Below are 22,273 nucleotides of genomic sequence, written 5' to 3'. Positions count from 1 at the left end.
ATGGATTGAGTTAGTTGAATGGATTGGATTGGATTATTTGGATTTTAATTGAGGGTTTGTGAGATAATGTCGTGGTTGGTTAGTGTTTATGTATACATTTGCTGTAGGCGAGATGATCGATATCTGGGTTTGAGTTGATGGCGTGAATGTGTGTATGCATTTGATTTTCCGATTTGGAAATGTGTTGGAGACTTTTATTTGCATGTTTGGTTTCTGATAGCCCGCGAAGTGGTGAAGATGCTTATAGAATATTAGTAGAGTGAGATTGAAATGAGCCATTTTCTTCTCAACTAATACGATAAGGGGTAAACTAGATATTGCTTGATTTGCATAGATGTCTGATTTGTATCTGAATGTGACACAAACGGAGCTGATAGGAAGTAATGTTGAATGCAGTGACTGTATAGTGAAAGCGGGAGAAAAAATGGGACAGTGTTAATGTAAAACACAATCACGACACAGCTTAAAACTTCCAGCGGGTCGGCCCGAAATAGATAATAACCACGTTTTTGATGACAAGACGCAAACTTCCGTGAAAATATCTCGTTTTATACCCACAAGGCCATACTTGTAATGAATGGTTGCAAGCTAAAGTACAGTGGCTGTGATATATTGATCCAGAAAGAACGGGAAATGCCGTCGTCTACTTAGTGTAGCAATGAGGACTGCCTCGTTAGATGCGAGCAATTACTTCTTTCGGCGATAATGTCCTGATACTAAAATAGTATTTCCAGCCCTATGAACTAATCTCTGTAATCATTAATTGCCGAGGATGAAAAGTTAATGTGGTGGTAATTGGAATGACTAATTGCAAACAATCAAATTTGAAACTGATTAAGATAGGAGATGTAATCATAATCTCTTAGGAACTCTTTGGAATATTGATAACTCATCACGTCATCCAAGAGGAATTGTGGCAACACCTTCAGGTGATAAGATGTCACAAGTAGGGTTAGTGATATCCGGATTAAGGTACCTTGGTCTGACTGCGTGTGTATCCACAGCTAACGATGTTTCATTTAAGAAGAGGGAGTAGATTAAGCGCTAATGTATGCCATCAGAACCTGCATACGGAAATGTGTTTATTCCTCATTGTGATACCTTGTCAGCTTGATCCTTGCCAAATACCACGTGGTAATATTAACGATAACGACAACTGTAACTGGATTAGGAAATTTTCCGGGTTTTGCGTGTCGCATGTATGAGGTGCTGACATCGGAAGGAGGAGTGTGTTCGAATTTTTGGCGTCTCACTTACAGGGGACTGATCCCAGACAGAAATAATTCCAGTGACGACAAGTTGCCATCGAAATCACTTGTTTCAACCGACATCAACATCATCAACAATCGTTAGCACCCAAATGGTCTTCTAGTATCATTTTTTTTTTAAAAAAAATTCGACTGAACGATGGGTCGAACCGGGTACCGGGTAGAAGGACTACCCCATGATACAACGCTCGAAAATGTCCATAATTATCTGCAATTTGATCCAGAAGCGAACATGCGACTGGTTGCTAGATCTGTAGCACCACTTATCGATAGTCTGCCGAATGAATTAAAGGTGGCTACGGTAGACTTTATACCACCACCCGGTTGGAATCCATCGATTCCATTGCCGGCTCTGAAAGGCCATGGGGGAGATAGAGTTGTCGTTGACCAAACATTTTATGGGTTTACTCCTTTGAATGAGCCACAAGAACCAGTAGCTATTGAGTAAGTTTCTCCACCATCATGCCTTTTCTTGCTAATTGATGGTAAAAGCATTATTGCGGTCACAGGACTAGCTGGAAACGCCTTTGGTTCATGGGCATCAGAGCCAACACATATGTGGCTACGAGATAAACTAGCTGTGGACTTTCCCAATGCAAGGATCATGAGCTATGGGTTTGACTCTCACTTGAAAGGCAGTCAGTCAGAGGCCGTTGTCTCAGTGTTCAGTTCTCGTTTCCGAAGTGATGTGGAAGAGATCCGCAGACATGCATCAGTAAGATAGTCACACCCACGGTTGATGGATATGATTGACCATAGCAGGATCGACCACTTGTATTTATCGGGCATAGTTTGGGAGGGTTAGTGATCAAAAAGGTATGCAGATATCCATAGGTTATGATGTCATCGTTCACAAAATCTACCTAGGCGATGCTAGGGCGATGGAAGATAATGCCGTCGATTCCGTTGATGATATTTTTGGGTACACCTCATCGAGGATTAGACACGGAGGCTCTCCTCGAGCTCGTCAAGCACGATGCCACAGCTCCATTAATCCGGCAAATATCTTTCCGGTCTCATGAGCTAAACGAATTGAATTCTGATTTCTGCCACTTTTTATCCACGGCGCCAGATATTGCAATACTATCAGTCTACGAGACCATCCGAACTAAAACTCTGGTTGAAGTTAGTAAAATTCTCCGATGTAGATAACCAATGGCTCACCTATGCATTAGATGCCTGATGGAACATGGGCAAGGCAAGGGATAGAAAAGATGATGGTACCTCCTGGTGAGTAGATTTCAATAGTTCTTCCTTCACTATTTTCTAATATTGTGTTCCGTACAGTGCAAAACCGCTAATAGTTTTATAGACTCGGCAGTGCTTGGGATCGGGACAAGGGAGGTAGAAGTTCCGTGTATCACAGATCACTCTCGACTAGCAAAATTCCCCGCTACAAGTCAGGGTACTGCATATCCACAAATTCAAGGAGCAATTATGAAGTCGATACGGACAACTCCTCTAGGACATGAGGAACTAATAGATGCTATACGAAACCAAGCCTCGAAAAGGGTTGAGACACTTATCAAATCAGGCGACTTTTGTCTCGACAGGCTTGCTCAGAATGGCGACACCGCTCTGGTACTTGCCGCTAAATGGGGTTCTAAAGTTGCTGTAAAGTGCTTGCTAGCCTACGGCGCCAATCCGAACCAATGTGACGAAGCAGGATGTACGCCCCTGTTTGCGGCCGCCGGTCAATATGAGGCATCGCTCGACGTCGTCAAGCTGCTAGTTGAGAATGATGCAGACATCAACTCGGTATCAGGTGATTTGAAATGTACACCACTACATGGAGCTGCTCAAATACCCTCAAATTCCCATATTCTTCAATACTTATTAAGCCGTGGTGCAGCTACAGAGGTTCGAAATGCACATGGACTGACCCCTCTCTATATCGCCTCACGCCAGAACTGTGTATTTTCTGTAAAACTGTTGATACAGTATGAAGCAGTTGTTGACTCATGCAACTGGGACTTCAAAGACAGGAAATATGGAGAAACACCATTGATAGCAGCAGTTTATTTTGACAAAGGAATTGCCCACAACACACATGTGATAGAATTACTAGTTCAGGCTGGCGCCGATATCAATTTCCGAGCTGGAAGTTCAAAACACACAGCCTTAATGATTGCATGTCTAAAGGGCTATGATCGAGGGGTAAGATGCTTGCTCGAACAAGGTGCTGATGAAGGCATCAAAGACGCCAATGGCAACAATGCTTTGATGTATGCCGCAAGGATAGGAAATGTGCACATAATTATGGTACTGGCCGAATATGGTAGCTCCAGCATTGACACGCAATCTGCCCAAAGGCGGGTCTTAGATTGGGCCATCTATTACGGAAAGCTTGAAATAGTTAAGTATCTCTTAGCTTTAGATCCTGGCTACAGGCCAATAGGTATTGATGAGCGGTTTGCAAGTAATATCAATGAACAGATGAGAGAAGAGATTGAGGCATATCTTCCTAAGGATAGCAATAGCGATATGCCTGTCAAAGGGTTGACATTTTGGGACCGATACAGATGGAAAAGGAAGCAAAACAGATAGACTAGATGTATCGATATAAAGCAGTGTTTGATTAGACACTTGGTAAGGGATTAATAAGGACACAATAGCCTCGATATCGTGGATAACTGCCATGATGGTTTAGGACTAAGATATGTGGTTTGCTGGTTGTTGTTGAGATTGTGTTGAAGTCCATGTTGTGGTTGATGGGTCCGTGCATTTGTTGCATTTGTTAGACGTAACACACGTGATTCATGATCAAATGGCGCGTGTGGCTTTTTCAGTCTTCCGTATTTCACGATCCTTCGAACCTCATTTGGGGGCTGATGTATAAATAATCTAGTTCCACTTCCGTTCACACAACTCCTCGGTACTATTCTAAGAAAGAGGAGATAGCCGCAATCCTTCTACCCACCAAATGCAACCTCTGAATCCTTTGCTATGCAGGAACAACATATGTGATGACCCCGTCATGGATGCTTGTAAGCTCTATGTAAGAATTGATTGGGCAAGCAAATGATATTTGGTATTTTCCTTGCGTCTTTTGCAATATCCCACGTGTATCGGGTTTGGATACTTTTGGCTTGAAATCTTAAGGAAGTCTAGGTCTCTTTATCTAGCAAGATGGAGTACCGGGCTCCCGCCTCCTTTCATCTGGTGTTTAAATCTTTCCTCGCATTATATAGAAATCCGGTTTGTTCGCGAAATTCCTCAAGTTCCAGATTCTTGACACAAGTTATTTCTCGCCTTGATATTGAACCCTCTACTGATTCATGCGCTTGCAAACTTTGAGGACCTCGACAGATTGCGCATTCATATATCTTCGTGGCCACTGACTCGAAAAGACGAGCTTGAAGGGCATTGTAAAGTCGATGAGCATAGAGACAAACCTGGATATTTGGCGAAATTCGCGACGAAACTTCACGGAAAGCCTGGTTTACAAGAATGATAAAATGCAAAGGGGGAATGGGATGAACGCTGTCGAAATGCTGCGTCGTGCGCAGAACAACATTCCATCAGGGCTGGATCCCGTCAAAAACATGTGCCAAAGATGGTATCATTCGTCGATAATGAAGAACGATATCCTGTATATCTACGGGGGTTATGAAACATTCGTTGAATCTAACAAGCATGGTGCTAGAACCGGTAATGTCACTATGGGTACAAGTAAGTTAATTGCTTTCAACTCGATGGCTAGCTAATAAAACTGGTGTAGACAACTATATGATCAGTGTTGGGATGAACGAGTCCTGGAATTGGACAATGGCCTCCGCAAGTCTGCCACTGGTATCAGAACAGGTTTTTGTTCCAGATTCCGAATCGTCAAATGCCTTCTCGTCCGTAGTGCTTAAAGGCGCTCTTTTTTCAGGATCTCCTGGTGGAAATCAGATATATCTATATGGTGGAACTGAGCAAAGCATGAATACTAGCTTTTATGGATATCCGGATCCCACATCACCAAACCAAACACTTTTATCATACGATGTAACGCAGAATCAGTGGGATTCGATTAATGTAGATTCTACGATACCCGAAAAGCCCAGCTCCGGATCAAGTGCTGATGTGCCGGATCAAGGTCTCGGGTTTTACTTTAATGGCGAGATAAATCCTGGATCAAGCACAGAAACTACCTCGATCCCCGAAGGAAGCTCGGTGCCACTAGAGGGTATGGTTATGCTAAACATGACCGACAATACGACGAGAAATATCTCTACTTCTGCCATCGATACAAATTCCAGAACAGGAGGTATTTTACAGTATATCCCTGGAATAGGAGAAAATGGCAAAGGTATACTAATACAATTTGGTGGCATGTATCGTCAGGCAGGTAATTTATCAAATGAACTCGGCACACTGGTAGGTTAGAGCAAGCCCAAGGCATAAAAATCCGTCTGACTAGATTTAACTAGGCTCCAATGGATCAAATCAACATATTTGATATCAACAGTGTGTATGACGGGAAAAATGGGACCTGGTACACTCAGCAGGCATCGGGAAATTTACCCCCAAGAAGAATAGATTCGTGCACTGTCGTCGCCGCTGCTCCTGACAATTCGAGTTACAATATATATCTTTATGGTGGACAAGATGGAGATTCAGTATCCTATGACGATGTATTTGTGCTCTCATTACCTTCGTTCAAATGGATCCAGGTCTATGAGGCTGTGCCAGGAAGCCCTCGTTTTGGGCACACATGCCATCTAGTCGGAAATCGACAGATGCTAACGGTTGGTGGCGCCCAAAAGAAGTATTCTTCCTATTGTGATTGGGAGAGTTCAGGGGTGGCTATATACGACATGTATGCGCTATCATGGACCTCGGCGTTCCATCACGACGCTAATAGTTATATTGTCCCTGGTAACATTACTGATGCCATTGGTGGAAAGTATGTGTTCAAAGGAGTACCAAAACGAATTTCATTTATATTTACTGATTCATGAGCAGTTCCAGTGGCTTTGCACAGATTACACGACCTTCGAAGGATTTTACAAATGCGGATGTCGCCTCGCTCTTCAATCAAACTTTACTGGGTACAGGTACTGATAACTCTAGCAATGCAAATACTACGGGCGGTATCACATCCAACTCAACTGCTTTAGTCTCCTCACCGACTAATAATATACACCATGGTGCAAGCACCGGCGTGATAGCCGGAGCTACCATCGGAGCGGTGGCTGCTGTTCTAATACTTTCCTATTTGCTATGGATATGGCGCAGATCATTCATGGCAGCTGGCACCAAAGATCAAGGAGAAGCAAGGGCTGAATCACGCCAATCTTTAATTTTGGAGGATGCGAAAGCTGCTGATTGGGTTCGAGCAAATGTAATGAGTATAGCGTACGACTCTAGCAATCCTTGTCACGTACCAGGTATAGAAGGACGAACAGAACAAGTTCATGGAAAAGTCGAGTCTTGATTTCTTCTCAATTGAAAGGATAATTTATATTATATGTATATACTTTTTTTCTTCATTTCGGTGTACATATTCAACGAGTATCTAATCTTATTGTTAAAGCGCAATTGTTCTTGTAACTGCCACTTCGATTAGCCATACATCTCGTAAGTGGGGATGGATCTTGTCCATTCTTGTAGAATAGTTACTCTAGGAGATACTTTTCTCTCATAACTATTTGGTAGCATCTGTTAGGGGACTTGTATCGTTCCAACTCAATTCAAAGATCCTGGATAAAACATCCGTATTTGTCAATAAAGAGTCAGCTGATGGTAATCTTATGTTTGGAAAAGTAGAAGCTGCCAAATGAACTTTATCAAATCTGAGATATTCAGATTCTAAAGCGGCTAGCTTACCGATATCGTCAGATGCGGTGCAGGCAGATGTGATCGTGTCCACCCAGAGGGAAAAAGTTCTTCGCTCATTATATTATTTTGACAATAGGATTTTGATGTGACTTTTTACTAATAGCTAAAGCTTACATGTTCACCAAGTTGGGGAATTGAACCCTGGAGGGTGTTATAGGGAAAAGACTTGCAGTAATGTTTTTGTTGTCAACGCATTTCCTTTTTGCTTCTTCTAGGCGAGATGAACTTAACCGATGATAGTAATTAGTTTGAATATTTGAATCATATGTGAATTCATATTCAATAGTACCGGATTAACATTTGACGGAAGATTTAAAGAACCCAAAGGATTTGAGAGGTGTTGGAAGATGCTAGTTTTGTAAGGTAATTTGTTGACCTCCTGGGATCTTGGCAGCATATGCATATATATTGCATGATGCATATAAGGAGCAAACAAAACTCAACTTTTAATTCATTCTTTCCTTTTTGGTATACTATTTGTTTGCTTTCAATATTTTGATTTCAAAGCACTTTAATTCCGAAGGCTGAATACCTAACCTTATTCCTTCATTTTTTGAATATATACTCGCAGCTTAACTGCTTAGCTAGAGAATCAATCAATTCAATCTGAAGCTCTTTCTAGTCTCAAGAAACCCAACATAATTGGTTAGTATGATTTCCCATTAAAGAAGTTGCATGCAATTGACTTGTAACATCCCCCGGAAATCGCGGACATCCCTAGTAGATCAAATTTTAGATCAAATGATTCAAAATAGTTTCACATAATGTTTCTTGTTTCTGCAAAAAATAAATAACAGTTTTTTCTGATTCGTAGATTTAGCGAGCTTAAAAGGGGCTCGTGATGTTAGCATAGGTAGCGAAACATGAAAGTTTGTTGTGGGCCACATTCAAATATTATAAGAGTACGGGGGAAAGGTTACCAATCATACCGTGCGAAATATCTTATCAAATATTAGTCACACCAAAGAGTACTCGGCATTGCGCAATATCGCCAAACCAATATCAAAGACATTTTCATTGTCGTTTGTATAGGACTAACAGCCACTAGCGTGATTTTATGTACCGTAGCATATCGTAACTATTGCCACTAGCCAAATTCGAGATTTTGGTATACAGCTGCAAAACTTGCGGCTAACAGCCGTGGACGCATGTGTACACTTAGCGAGAAATAAGGGATTTTGCGATGACCTCAGAATTAGGATATAAGAAATATCTTGTCCCCAGGTTCCAGAATACATTTATAAGACATCTTCTATACATCTAGATTGACTGTCAGCATCTACATCAAACATTGAAAATTATTTGACCCTCAAGGTCTTCAATAAATCCTTTCTTCACGATCTCTCTAGCGGTCGTTATTACATACACTCTCTAATCTATTCAAACACTTCAACAACTTTCAAAATGGGAAGTAAGAACGCTCGTGGCCAAGCACCAGCTATTCGTGCAGCTCAAGCATATTCCAATAAGAAAGCAGCTGACAAGCTACTTGCTGAGCAAAAGAAAGAGCAAGCCAGTGTTCAGCAGTTGTCACGTGCACAGCAGAAGGCTCTGACGCGTCAGCACGCTTTCAACTTCAATTACGATACTTTACCAAAGCACTCTGCCCTTAAGGTAATAAAAGACATTGATACTGGTACAGTCAAGCTATTCGTCGAGTTTGACATCATTTATCCAAAAGATATTGCAAATGATGTCAACTTTCTCACCGTGCTTCCGAAGTACGCGGAACTTATCACCAAGGTTGAATTTCGACTCGTTGCACCTACAAATCACGGCTCTCCCGCGATCTATAGAGAAAGAGTCGTAAACATGATGAAGACAATTAATTGTCTAAACAAGTTTGATATCGACGAGTTTCAGTTCGTGGTCTCCCTTAACAGGGCACACAACTTTGCCCAGATGAAACTAGCAGCAGCAGCTTTTGGTTTGAATTTTAAAGATTGGACAATGGTTACAGAGGTTCTTCATGTTAAGGGTAGATTCAATGTCGATATTGGGAGTAAGTGGGATTATAGACTAGCATGTATCTACAAGGAAGAGTTTCTTGTTCACAAGGAGTTGTGATGTAGAAATGGGAAGTCGAGTTGGGAGGACAGTGCTTTGGGTATTGATAGAGATTTTTGTGGGTATGGCATATTTTGGGAGGAAATGGTAGACGGATTTCCCGTTTTACAAAGCTAGCATCGTTTGTTAGAAAAAATTAAATAATTACTTGAAACTGATGTCCCGTCAACAAACCGTGACTAGAGAAATTTTTATGGCCAATAATTCACCGATCCGTATCCTTTAAACTACTACTTGATAAGCAAGAATACGAAACTAAAAATGTATATTATATAGAAGGATGCTATAGAATACTTGCTCGTACTAAAGAGTTAAAGGGTTTTAAGGGGGGTAAATGAAGCCTTCAGGCTAAGAAAAATCAATGCAGGTCGGATGCTGTGAGAACATGAACTAAAATCCATGCAAACTTTTGCTATTATTTCAGCAGAGAGGTAAAAAAAAAATACGTTATCCTAAAAGCTTGCCGAAGCTACCTCAAAACTCCGCTAAAACTTTGCATATTCAGAGTGATTTGGAAATTTAAAGCTGGTACTACTCGGTCATCAAATTTCATTCATACTCCTTCAGTAAGTCAAGGACTAAACTAGATATTGATGTCTCTCTATAGCCATAAAATAATGCGATACTATGCTCACTTATATCGCATTTGTAAGGCTGATTTGGGGATGCAATGTATATCAAAACCGCGGGAACGATAGATAGTACAGTAATAAAATTATCCTGTTGAATTAAGGCTGTAGATATTTAGGTGCTTGAGAGTCTGCCAGGCTAGATGAAGTTTGTTTCACTAAGCATGCTGCTGGATTAGCCAATAAATCCTGCTGTTGATGAAGAAATTCGATCCGCAAGTAGAACTTGCTGTAAATCATGAGCTGAATAAGGAATTGCGCCTGTTTCGAGAGATTATTTTCCACTATTCCACTAGTGGATTTGGTGGAGTGGAAGGTTGATGAGTACGGAAGCGAGAATTGACTAATGAATAATTCTCAGGGACTCAATATACTACAACCAAGTAATAGCATTGTATGACAGTGACTAATTACAAAGGCATGTACAGCTTCTTGTGAAAGCTGATTCTATATAGAAATTAATTTCCAAATAAGGATGTGTCATGTTCCTACCGATCTAGAGACCAAACCACACCATAGTATGATGTTTTAGCTGCGATTGATTCAATAACCTATAGTTGATATGGCCTAATTACGAGACTTGTCTGATGCTGAGAAGGAATTGCTCGCTAGCATCAACAAAACATAGGAGCTGCCGTATCAACACGACAGCATGCATACTTAAAGACTCCTCTCAGCACCCAGAATCCTAATCATCTTCATTACAAACATCTTCCTTGCAACAATCAACAATAACACCTTCCACTTAAACAACAAGCAGTTCCAGCAAACAAGTACTTCACTTTGATTTTATTTTACAAAGGTACTGAATTCCTTAATCTAATCAATAAAGACAAGAATTCATACACAGGAGAAGCTTTAATATCTCTATTTTTAATTTTAATCAAAACATACGGATCTTTCGGATATTTAGACTTTTACTTACTTTTAAAATTCCATTTTCACCACAAAGACTCGCATTAATCATTATGGGTTGCAAAAATAGTCGCGGCCAACCTAAATTGGTTCCTATGTCAGTAAAACTCGAACAGGACAAGATCGTTAGGAAGAAGCAAATTCCCGCAAAAAAGGAAGCAGACCATAAGCCCGACAAACAGACAGCATTGTTGAAGAATAATCCCGAAAAGAAACAAGCTGAAGAGAGGAAGTTAGCCGCAAAGAAGAACATTGAGGAAAACGCGAAAAAGGTAGCCGCAAGAATCGATTTCGAGTGCATCCAAAAGCACTATGCACTCTCCCTCAAGGAAAATGGCGATTCAAAGAAGCTAGTCATTCGACCAGACTTCATCGCCGACCCTCCCATCGATATGATGGCATTAATGAAAGTTCTCCCAGAATATGCACCAGCAATAACCAATATTCAAATCAACCTGATGGTGCCCTCTCAGGGTAGCTCGCGGGAAGTTTATCAGCAACATGTAGAAAGTATGAAGAGGTTAATGGAAATTTTAAATACATCCCCTTTAACTGAGCTTAGTATTCTAGTTCACACCGATGATCACGATAGTTTTCAGCAGCTAAAGCTGGCTGCTGCTGTTAATGGTTTAGTGTTTCAGGACTGGACTATGGAGTATCAAGTTATGGGTTGTTCTGAAGTTTATCCAATTAGAAGAAATACCTCTTATGCAAGGCGACTTCGCGGTGTGTATAGGACTTAATTTGGTGCTCAGTAGGTTGAGATTTGACTGCTAGTGTGGGATTCGAGAGGAGCCTTTGCGGTCTAGTGAACCTTGTTTAAATTTCACATCGGCAGAGGAGTGAAGTGTTTTGTTTGGGATTGTCGGTAGCGTAGGATGTCATTGAATGGGAAAGAATGGTGCCGTAATCATCTATGATTGGACAATTCTATAATAATGGTCGAGCATGGATTTTTTCAGAGATGAAGATATTAATATTTCCAAGAATAATTTGGACTTTAAATAATAGTGCGCAGCAATAATCATACCCATCTAACTGTGCATACGTGCACTTGTGAATTCTGCCAATCATTGAAACCTATTTAAACGTGTCTAGTATGACTTATATTCTCTAGGTCGCTAAATTGATTATCCCGAGAGCTCATCTAAAAATCTGACTTTCAAAGAATTTAGCTCTTTAATTATCACAAATAAACCTGCATTCCTCGGAATACGTTAATGGATCACTAAAAATTCAAAATGGTCGATGACTCTAGAACAATTGGTTTAATCAAATTCACCGGACTCTTTTCTAATTTTCGTTACTCGCAACAACGATAGTTCTGGATCTAAATTTGAGATACAAATTTCTCAAAAGAAAAATAAAAAAATATTAAGAAGCTGTATTTTGGCATTACTAATAACCCTAAAGCATCCAAGAATGCGATTTATGTGGTCAACCTGCGCTCCAATCAAAGTTCGATACTGTTGAAAAATATGACTTTAATCCCAGATAAACGTACTAATGAGCTGGAGTAGAAATACTGCCTTATACATGACAGAGGAGATGTTTAAGCACAACTCTTCCCTCCAGATTCCAGAATTTCACGTTCTAATAACACCTTTCTGTGTAGAGTACTCAAACATCATAGCTTCTCAGCCGAAAAAAAGAAAAAATTTAGACATCCCTCGATACTCAGTACGCTTTCGAAAGTTTACTTTAGTCCTGTAATTCAGAACCACCTATCTTTCCCCCCAAAAGCAAGTATAGAATATCCAAACAATCATCATACTAGCAAAACTACCCAGATAAGTCAAGAAGCTCAACCCACCCATCATCCATAACAAACCAACTATGCACCAAAAGAGATCATCAGCTCAACAAAAGAAACAAGTCGCCTCCCAAAATACCCAACAATCGATTGATCTAAAGACAGAAATACAGAAACAAGCCCTAAAATTCAATTTCTCCACTTTATCAACATCCCATCTTAACCATCGCGAAAACAAATAAAAATATTCAAATAATCATCCAATCTAAATTCCTTCCAGTCGGAATCAGCTCCAGGTGGGTAATTATTAGAGCTCTCATAATTAGAAATACTTACCGATTACAAGTTATACTGCTTTCGTCTCTAATATTGTAATTCTTATCAAAGCATCTAAATACTACTTTAATATAGCCACATAATTACAACGGCAGAGCTGGGAATATCTCTAGAGTAATTAGAAAATTGAATACTTTCAATTTGATACGGGGAGATGTTATTGTATACCTTAATAGTTATAGGTCTTTTAAGCAGCTTAGACTTGCTGCTGGTGTATATGAATGAGTTAAAGCTTTGCGAATGGAGTTTGGCATATGAACTTTATGGTCGGGAGGGTAAATGGGAGGTTCAGATTGATAATTTGTATGAGTGGAAACTTCTTGGTGTGTATAGGAGAGATTTTTGGAAAGGATGTTAAATCTTTTTATTGGAGTTGAGGTTTTGGATACTAGAATTTTGCAATATTCGTGTTTATGGTATGTATTGTGATGAGGGGCAGTTATGGCAGAGATAAACAGATGTTGTGAAGAGAGTGGAATTCCATATATCATTCTTGAGAATAACAATATGTTGAAATAATGGGTTATTATAACCTCTTCGAGGAAATTAGTAGCTGGGTGAAAAGTTGTTGTTGAAGTAACTAGTCTAGCTTTTCTGCAACAGAATATCATAATAATGAATAAAAAACCAGTTGGATAAGTCAACACACCAAAAAATGTATATGGCAGAGCGCGTGATGGCTTTATAAGATCTTACATGAATGCTGAGATGATAATGATATTGCTTTAGAAGATACAAAAAGCTAGAGCATCAGCAAACGCGCCATTGTGTCTGGCGGAAAGCAAGCTTAATGCGCTTTCGCAACTCTTCTAATGGTTAGCAAGGTGGTGACACCCACTTATTGCGCCAATGTCGTCGGTGTAAAGGAACCCAGATGACTTGAACGAGACAAACTCAGGTGGTAATTGTAGAAAAAGAATGAAAGTGTATGATATATGTTGTTGTGATAGAGCTGCTGGGAGGCAACATGTTTGAATCACAAGCTCATAGACAGAACAGACAAATCGCGTTACTCTTCGCGCACGCTCAGCACACTTGACTATCATCGTCTCTATCCCAAAATCTCCCGAATACCCGACTCCTCAAAGAAATCCCACAACCACAGCTTCTCCTCAGATAAATCATCCAAATCCAAATTCAAATCCAAATCCAAATCTATAAGCAAACCCTTCCCCATCCACCCCACATCTCATCCTACCCCCAATTCAGCTCAGCTCACCTCTCACCACTTCACCTTTTCACCTTTCCCCAATCTACCTACCTCCTCTATAATTAAGCCAAAACCCCTCCTCCAACCCATCAAACCAAGCAAAAAAAGCCTAGTCAAAAAAGAAAATCAATCTCGTTGGGCTAGTGGTCATGCCATCTGTCTCACAAAAATCACAAATTATATATAGATTTATGATTTCAAGAGGACACAGAAGATCGCAGGTTCAAACCCTGCACGAGATATTTATTATTTTCACTTTTTCACTTTTTCACTTTTTGCTTCAGTTTTGTAGGATTCAGCTTAGCGTGTGACTTTGTGAGATGTGAGGAGGGAAGGAAATGAATACAACGTGTGTGGATTTGAAGATGTTTGTTTGTTGGTTTTGAGGTGTTGTTTTTGAGGGAAGTTGGAAAAAGCGCGATGAATTTGAGGAGGAATCTCGCTTAGGGGAAAAGTAAATAAATACATAAATAATAGCTAGAACGAAAAGCAACAAATACCTAGGTAGAAAGCAGAAACGTCTCAACTCGAAAACAAAGTGCCATGTTGACAGCAATAAATACTGTTCTGCCTCAGTTTTATGATACTAACTCTGCCGCGGACCTTGCTTTGCTCTAAGTCTAGTACCCCCTTTTGGACCACCCCTGTTTTGGACCATCTTTTTACACCAAAAATAACGATTTTTAGCTATTAATATCTCAACAATTAATCAATTAAATCAATTGAATTTTGATTCTAGATTGATTATATAAATATTGATTGAGATATAAATGATTGAAACCATGATTTTCAATTTGTATAGGATTTATATATAAATTTAAAAAAAATCGAAAATCTTGAATAACTTTTCAATAAAAATTATTAAAAATAAATTATAATTTTTTTCAAATATTTATATTATAATTGATCGAATAAATTAAATTATTTTAGCAAACAATTTATAGAAATCCTATTAATTAAAACTTTTTTAAAATATAAAAATATTAATAAAAGATTTTCTATATATGTGTGACGGAAATCCCTGCTTTCCTCCCACCTTTATTATATAAGAAACCTCAGGTACATTAACCATGTCCACACATGATACGATTACTCGGGATTAGTATACGATTTAGGTGGTCTGAGGATCAGATCCGGACAAGTACTAGGTATCAATGGTTATCGGTAAAGTAAGATCATTAGAGGGATAAATATGACTTCTTTTTGCCTAGCCATTTGTTACGACGACTATCTTCTACACCGCGTCACATGACTAAACCAAGGTAACGTGATTAAGTCACGTTATGGACCGCTGCGCGGTCCTGACTAGCCATAGGCATGAAGGTCTATATAATCAAGATGGATTTCCTCTGTATAGAGCTTCGTGCTCAAGATCAATCATTTAGTACACTCTACTATTAGTTACGAATTGCATATCATCATTGTCATTACTTTAAGTCCCTGCTTGACGCCTAGTTATAAACCACTTCGAGAGCCTAGAGCACTTCCACGTGATCTAGACGGCAAACCTCGTAACAGCCACGTTCGTCTACTCGCGTGAACTTTGAGAGGGAATATTAATATAGTGTGGAGGTTCGTTATTTATACCTCGATTACTAACTATATGTCTACACTTCGATCATTGGATACTTCAATAATTCAACTTATAAATAAACAAATAAATCATCATATAGTCTCTCGGAGTCTGAGCCGACGAAAGGCGAATTGAATATTAAGTATCACATACAGTATATATATACAATTCCCCAATCCTATTTTAGAAATATTATAAATATTTATTACAAAGACTATAAAATTCATTTATAATTCATGTGCTTGAATTGCTGGAAATTCCTGCCGTGTCTGCCTCAGTGAGCCTTGTAGGGTTCGAGTTTATATTCGATGACTCCGCCTATCGCATGGAGATCTGGGTCGGTTTTGATGGGTTTTTGATGGGTACGGTATTGTACTTACTGTTAGGAGTCTGGGGGTAGACTAGGGATAGATGGTTGGTAGATAGTTGATAAATACTAGGTGAGTATGTAGATGGATAGATAGATAGAAATGGAATAAAGTAAAAGTAAATAATAAGTAATGAACGAGGTAATGTAAAAAAAAAAAAGAGAACAAAAATAAGCAAAGAGGTACCTAGTATTTAGTTTTCAGCTCAATAACCCAATAGTTCATTCAATATGAGGACGGGTACTTATTTGTAAGATCTTAGTTTTGGTAAATACTCCATAGTCTTGATTCAAACATGGTCGATAAATAGATAAAGATCATCATTTTATAATTTACAATTTCAAGAGAAGAGCCAGGAGAGATAGATTCTCGGGATAATTTTCGTATCTTACAAAGACTTTTGATATCTAGGTATTAGAAATCGAAAGCTTGATAACCTATAAATAAGATAAAGTAAAAGAGTAAAAAAGGTCTAAGTTTTCATCTGAAGAATTACCGGCTTTGATGCATGAAATGTGTGGAATGTGTGAAATGCGTGAAATGCAAGTATGAAATGTGTGAAATGCAAGCCCTGCTGCATGAATATGAATACTAGGTAGGTAAGTATATAAGGTTTAACATCCATGTCATGAATTGATTCATTGCAAGTCGTTGATGGGCTCGTGCGTTGTGTTTGAATGCTGTATGTGGTGTAGGTAGGTAGGTAGGTAGTTTTGGTGTTTTGGTCTGTAAGAATTTAGATCTAGTGGGGTGGATTGTGGTGGGGATGGGTTGTACGGAGTACATGAATGAATGAATGAGGGAATGAATGATTAATTTCTGGAAATTAGATTATGTATGCTTTTGATGCGTGAAAGGTAAGTTGAGTATTTGTTTATTTATTTGTTTATTCATTTGTCTATTTACCTGGTAATCGAATGATTTTATAGGAGTGAATTATATAGATTGATTGATATAGGTATTCTAATTCTGTATATTTATTGCATCATACCTAGCCTAGGTATTATATAGGTATCCTATGAATTTGTTCTACATATACCTACAACAGATGACGATGATGTTTGAATTAAAAGATAGTTTTTGAATAAGCTTGAATCCTTGATGATCCAACCTTAGCACATGGGCAAGTAAAAACTTCCATTCCACTTACATGCGTTGGCAAAGGCAGCTCATGCGGGACTGACTTGAGTCAACATGGGTGTCACACACAGTTAGGATGAAAAATTGTTGGTGGATTGTTCTCATAGGGTTGGTTGGTTATTCATGGCTGTGGCGGAGACGACTTTTATATATAGAATGAGGGTTTATACATCACAAGTACGGAAAGCTACTTGGGGGGAGTTCACGAGGTTGCGAAATGTGATCTGGGGTTGTAGTTCTTTATGCTGGTTTTGGATAGGAGGGGATCAGCGGTTTCGATAGAGTTCTTTGCTTGGGTATGAATGAAGATTTGATTTCTTTTTGGATGATGGCTAGCTGGGAGTTGTTAATTGTGTTGAGAATTGTTTGAGTGAGTTGCCGTTCAGGTTTTGGTTTTAATCGTCTTTGGTGCATGATCATAATTGGGAATAATTATACCTCGATTGATGTAATTGTTAAATCTTTATCCTTTGATCTTGAATAGTAATAGGTAGTAGTAGTAGATATTGAAGCAATATGACATCAATCACAGCAAATAGAACAACATCTTCATTGAGATCTTCCATCCTTCATCCCAAGATCCTTAACCTTAGCATTGATCTAATCTATCTACTAGGTATTTATCTCCCATGCACTAAGGAACTAGAGAATGCACGAATATCAAATACTACATATGGTAACTTTTGTATCTAGAACCACCTATATCGATCGCACCTAGTATTTGTATAACATTTAATCAATATAAAATTATCAACACGAACAATCAACAAGCCTTTTGAGTACAGCCAGCCTGATGCTCAATATTCGAGCCATGATGTCACCCTTTAATAAATGATATACGGCGTAGAAGCTTGGATGTAGAAAATGAGAACGAATGAGATATCAAAATGTGAATAGGATCCAAACACCATACAAATGTTATAAGATCACTGGTTAACCTAATTGATGGATACCGTTGGCCGAGACTTTCACTCACTGATACCTAACAGGCTAACTCCAACTCCCTAGTCTAGTATCGATAATAAAACGCACGGATCATTCACTCAAGCCAATTAATGACCCCTGAAATTTAAATTGATTGATTGATGGATGGATGGATAGATTTACTTTACTTTCCTTTACTTTACTTTACTTTACTATGCTCAGCTGGGTCAGTCAGTCAGTCAGTCTATTTGCTCCAAAAAAGTTAACTCTGTTGTGGACTGGTGGTGCTCCAGCTGTATCAAGAATCCCCTTTAATTTTTATCCCATCTTCAATTTCACTATTTTGATTGATTGAGAAGGGAAATCATATCAGCCCATTCAATTCATTCATACATCCTATTGGGTTTACTTTTGAAAGCTTAAAAAAAAAAAAAGATATTCTTCCCCTCCGCGCGAATAACGTGGTTGGAGAATTAAAGACAAACTCATACATACTGTACTCATCACCCTCTCTCTCTCTCCTCCCTCTCCCTCACACACATTCATTCATTAAAATAATTTCATCCACTCATTTCTGTCTTCACATTCACAATACGGCGTCTTTTAAAATCGACCCATTCTTCAATTTCTTCTATCCACCCTACCTACCTACCTACCTACCCAAACATCTTTCCCTCTAATTAAATTCTTATCCGACGGAGCGCGATTCTGACACAAGACATCATATCTGATCCATCCTCTAAATTTTCAACAAACATACTCGAGTTTCGAATGTATTTTACATAACTAATAAGAATTTCATGCTCTGCGATATCGATAATTCTCTCAACTCTTTGTCGCCATCATGCCGAGTTTCTTCTCAAGGTTAAAGGGTAAAGATGGCCCAACAAAAGCGTCCAAGAAGAAGGGAGGACTGGATGATCTTAGTGATCAAGCACCAGCGAAGCCAACATGGACAGATGCATGGACAAGAACTACGGTAGAACCAGAAGAGATTCAAGAACTGGTGAGGGGATGTACCGTGGAATTAAAATCAAGAGGTATGAAATCATTCAAAATTGATATCATTCCGTTATCGATTATGCACGAAGCCTAGGAAGGATTTACTATGGATTTCTCCATGTTACACATGCTAATTTGTTTTTGGTCAATGCAGCTTTGGACATGCCATTCCTTCTACTTCCATTCCGACCTACCTCAGATCCGAGCGCGGCAAGAACGTTCATTAGGAATTTCTTCGATAAGAGACAATTGAGTCGGGAGATGTTGGCTCAAGAACTAAGACTCACGGAACCTATGGTGAGCTGTGAGATTGGCCTCTGGAGCAGAATAAATAACTAATATCAATTAGGTGCTATGCAGTGTGCTTAAATGGTGTTGGAGTCGAATGGTTGGTGGTGTAGTTTCTTGGGACGCATATGAATTATTTAAAGTTGGAGAGCATGGTAGGAAATTGGGTGTCAGAAGGGAAGGTAATCATGGCTAACTCTACCAGACTCAAATTATGCCCGAGACGCGTTTGTGACTTTTATACCTTTGAGTGTCGAATCTGATGCGAGAAGAGATATCATTTTTGATTTCTTTGACCTCTTATCAGCAATTGCAGCACATGGAAAATTAAATGGTTTAGCTGGACGCAAATTATCAAGATATGCGGGATGGTGGGCTTTCGATCATGTTGATACAGGTAATGGATTTGAGGGTGGATATAAAGGATGGTCAACGTGGGTAAAATTATCTGACAAATCAAACAAATGTGCTAACAATATATAGTGCGGCTGATGCTGCAAGTCATCTATTCTTCGCCTATCTTCGATCACTCTCCCCCGAATCTGTTCGAGGTATGAGCGGTATATCTAAATTGCCCATGTCCCTACAGAAGCTTGTCCAAGAAACCGAATACCCGCCAGAACATCCTTCGCTATTACAACAATCAACTATGAAAGTGGTAATGATAGTGAATTCTGTTTCACCTACACCATTTGCATTATTACGAAGAGCGAATCACTTTCAATATCGAGACGATGACCGCGCTTTACAGCAATTCTCCGAATATGAGGATCCTGTAAGGGCTTTAACTGATGAATGTCGTCGTGTTTTGAGATCAATTTCTTCCACGAATCAATCACAAATATCAAATTCTCAAGACTCCACCGGTTTACCAGATGCTTCTTGGTCAAGATTCGAGGATGTTGGGTTTTCTGCAACTTTTGATGACAGGGCTGGCGATGACAATGGTTTTTTGGCACCGGGAAAACCAAAACCGGTACAAGGACTAAGAAACACTCCAGCAAATGCCGTGGTTAAATCTGGTGATAGGCCAACTACACCATCCTGGGCGGATTTCCTCTCTTCTGGATTTACTGATGATGGAACAACTAGTCCTCCGCCTTTATTATTACCACCTGACAAGATTTTACCACCGATTAATACCAGGGCAGGAAGCTCGCAATCGCATCAACCTAGACTTGAATCAAATAAAGACTTGGAACCGGGTGAGCTTGCAAGCATTACTCGATTTGACTTGGATGATTCGTTCTGGTGGGTTTGGATAAGTAGTTTGGCTGGTGAGGAGACAGTGGACAGAAAGGCTTCATTTGGACGCTGCGCTTTGATCGAGACGACAATTCCTGGTGGTCGTTGGCTGTTAATGGAGGAAATGGTGAAAGGTGCTGCACCAGAGCCTGAGGCGGGTGCTTATATTGCGGAGAAAAAGAGCTTTTGGGGTCGAACGAGGAAGAATAAGAATAGTGCAAAACGACGAGGATCTACTGGCAAAACAGAATCGGAGAAACCGAACAATTTAAAACCCGGATACACTCAAAGTACGAGCGCTAGTAAGACTACCATAGGTCCTGATCAACATGCTCGGATTCAAGCGGCAGCAATTCAGTTACAACAAAGGCAGAGAAAGCTGGATGAGGAAAAAGGATTAGCGCTTCGACGTGGAAGAAATGATTTGGATGCAGATTCGTTAAAGACAAACAGTGTCTTTACACTTCAACCAATGCTCAAATCAGAAGCTTCACCAGCAATGAAATGGGCCAATAAATACGATAAGGATGCAGTTCGGGAAGCATATCTTGGTAGTGGCTTCACGGGACGTGGCCTTGGAGAAGCTGTTACGGAGACAAATGGAAGCTCATATGATCGTCAAGCGGCTTTATCACCAGGTATTAATATCAACAGAGATCTGCCTCCCACTCCAACTACTCCAATTCAATCTTCATCGCCTTTACCACCTTTGCCGGACAAGGAAACTGGAGAGGCGAAATCTCCCGTTTCACCAAGTGATATTCACCCACTTCAAAGAAAACCCGTTCCAATGTCTCCTTTGAATCAAAATAAGCCAAGTATGGATATCTCAAGAGCTTCTTTGGATTTTTCGGGCTCAAGCCCAGAAATTCAGGATCAGAATCAAGGATTCAAGAAGAAAGATCCTGCTGCCGGTAATGGATTCAGGGGTATGTTTGGGAGGAAGGGAAAGCAACCAAGAGCTGCACCACCAAATGCTTCTGAAGTAGCAATGAATGGTAAAGGTGGACTTAAGCCTGAAAGTAAAAGGAACAGTCTCACTAGACGATTTTCGAGAAGAAAGAGCCCACTCATGTCACCTAGTAGTGAAGGAGGTGATGGATTTGTTTCACCAGCTCCTCCAATGTCATCTGGTGAACGAACTCCTCTTACACCGGCTACACCAGTCACTCCTCGTCGTCCTTCTTCTGAACACTCTATTGATCAAGACGATATTTCTAGAGTTGATACTGAGGATGCTCGAGAAGCTACTCAAGAATTCTCCAGATTTGATCAAGGACCTCTCGAAGATTTCCCAGCATTTGTTCCAACAGCCGAATCAGATACGCCAAGGGGAAGTGAAGATTCTGCATCTCCCCCTAACATTGCAAGAAACCGAAATGAAGAAGCTAAAAAATCTCAAGATGAAGCACTCATGCAACCAACCTCTCCTCAAGATAGATGGGCACAAATTCGTAAGAATGCTGCCGTGCAAGCAGCATCAAATAGAGAAAGTGAGGAACAATCTAGAGGTGGATATAGTCAGCCAACTGATAATGATGATGGAGAAACTTCAGGTGAAGAGAGTGAGTATTCACCTTCTATAACTTCATCATGTTGAGATTTACTAATGAATCCAGCGATTGAATCTCGAGTTGCACGTATTAAAGCTCGTGTAGCTGAACTTACCGGTAATATGGAGAACAATAACTCATCTACTCCTCCTCCTATTCGAAGAAAACCTCTATAG

The 22,273-nt window shown here is 39.7% G+C and overlaps 5 protein-coding genes and 1 non-coding gene across 6 annotated transcripts; all 6 read left to right on the top strand.

The window, feature by feature from the left end:
• Window positions 1-1,500: 1,500 nt before the first annotated feature.
• On the top strand, window positions 1,501-3,815 carry SS1G_06281 (hypothetical protein; the record flags this gene model as incomplete). The annotated part of the gene is made up of 4 exons (XM_001593309.1): window positions 1,501-1,712; window positions 1,761-1,983; window positions 2,444-2,498; window positions 2,581-3,815. The coding sequence occupies 4 exons, from the start codon at window positions 1,501-1,503 to the stop codon at window positions 3,813-3,815; spliced, it is 1,725 nt and encodes a 574-aa protein (XP_001593359.1).
• A 998-nt stretch (window positions 3,816-4,813) lies between these two features.
• SS1G_06280 (hypothetical protein) lies at window positions 4,814-6,690 on the top strand (the record flags this gene model as incomplete). Its single annotated transcript, XM_001593308.1, has 4 exons — window positions 4,814-4,940; window positions 4,990-5,630; window positions 5,684-6,159; window positions 6,225-6,690. The coding sequence occupies 4 exons, from the start codon at window positions 4,814-4,816 to the stop codon at window positions 6,688-6,690; spliced, it is 1,710 nt and encodes a 569-aa protein (XP_001593358.1).
• Window positions 6,691-8,498: 1,808 nt separating this feature from the next.
• On the top strand, window positions 8,499-9,499 carry SS1G_06279 (predicted protein; the record flags this gene model as incomplete). Its single annotated transcript, XM_001593307.1, has 2 exons — window positions 8,499-9,096; window positions 9,438-9,499. 2 exons carry the CDS (start codon window positions 8,499-8,501, stop codon window positions 9,497-9,499), a joined length of 660 nt encoding a protein of 219 aa, XP_001593357.1.
• Window positions 9,500-10,758: 1,259 nt separating this feature from the next.
• SS1G_06278 (predicted protein) lies at window positions 10,759-11,448 on the top strand (the record flags this gene model as incomplete). Its single annotated transcript, XM_001593306.1, has 1 exon — window positions 10,759-11,448. One exon carries the CDS (start codon window positions 10,759-10,761, stop codon window positions 11,446-11,448), a length of 690 nt encoding a protein of 229 aa, XP_001593356.1.
• Window positions 11,449-14,133: 2,685 nt separating this feature from the next.
• Window positions 14,134-14,246, top strand: SS1G_14606. Its single transcript has one exon. It is a non-coding gene; the product is annotated as a tRNA-Val (tRNA).
• A 4,607-nt stretch (window positions 14,247-18,853) lies between these two features.
• On the top strand, window positions 18,854-22,273 carry SS1G_06277 (hypothetical protein; the record flags this gene model as incomplete). The annotated part of the gene is made up of 6 exons (XM_001593305.1): window positions 18,854-19,049; window positions 19,166-19,308; window positions 19,361-19,454; window positions 19,505-19,733; window positions 19,783-22,109; window positions 22,164-22,273. 6 exons carry the CDS (start codon window positions 18,854-18,856, stop codon window positions 22,271-22,273), a joined length of 3,099 nt encoding a protein of 1,032 aa, XP_001593355.1.

The sequence above is a fragment of the Sclerotinia sclerotiorum genome, genomic scaffold, assembly GCF_000146945.2.
Source record: "Sclerotinia sclerotiorum 1980 UF-70 scaffold_7 genomic scaffold, whole genome shotgun sequence".
Classification (NCBI taxonomy): domain Eukaryota; kingdom Fungi; phylum Ascomycota; class Leotiomycetes; order Helotiales; family Sclerotiniaceae; genus Sclerotinia; species Sclerotinia sclerotiorum.
The sequence above is the reverse complement of the archived record's forward strand: the minus strand, read 5'-3'. Positions and strand labels throughout refer to the sequence as shown.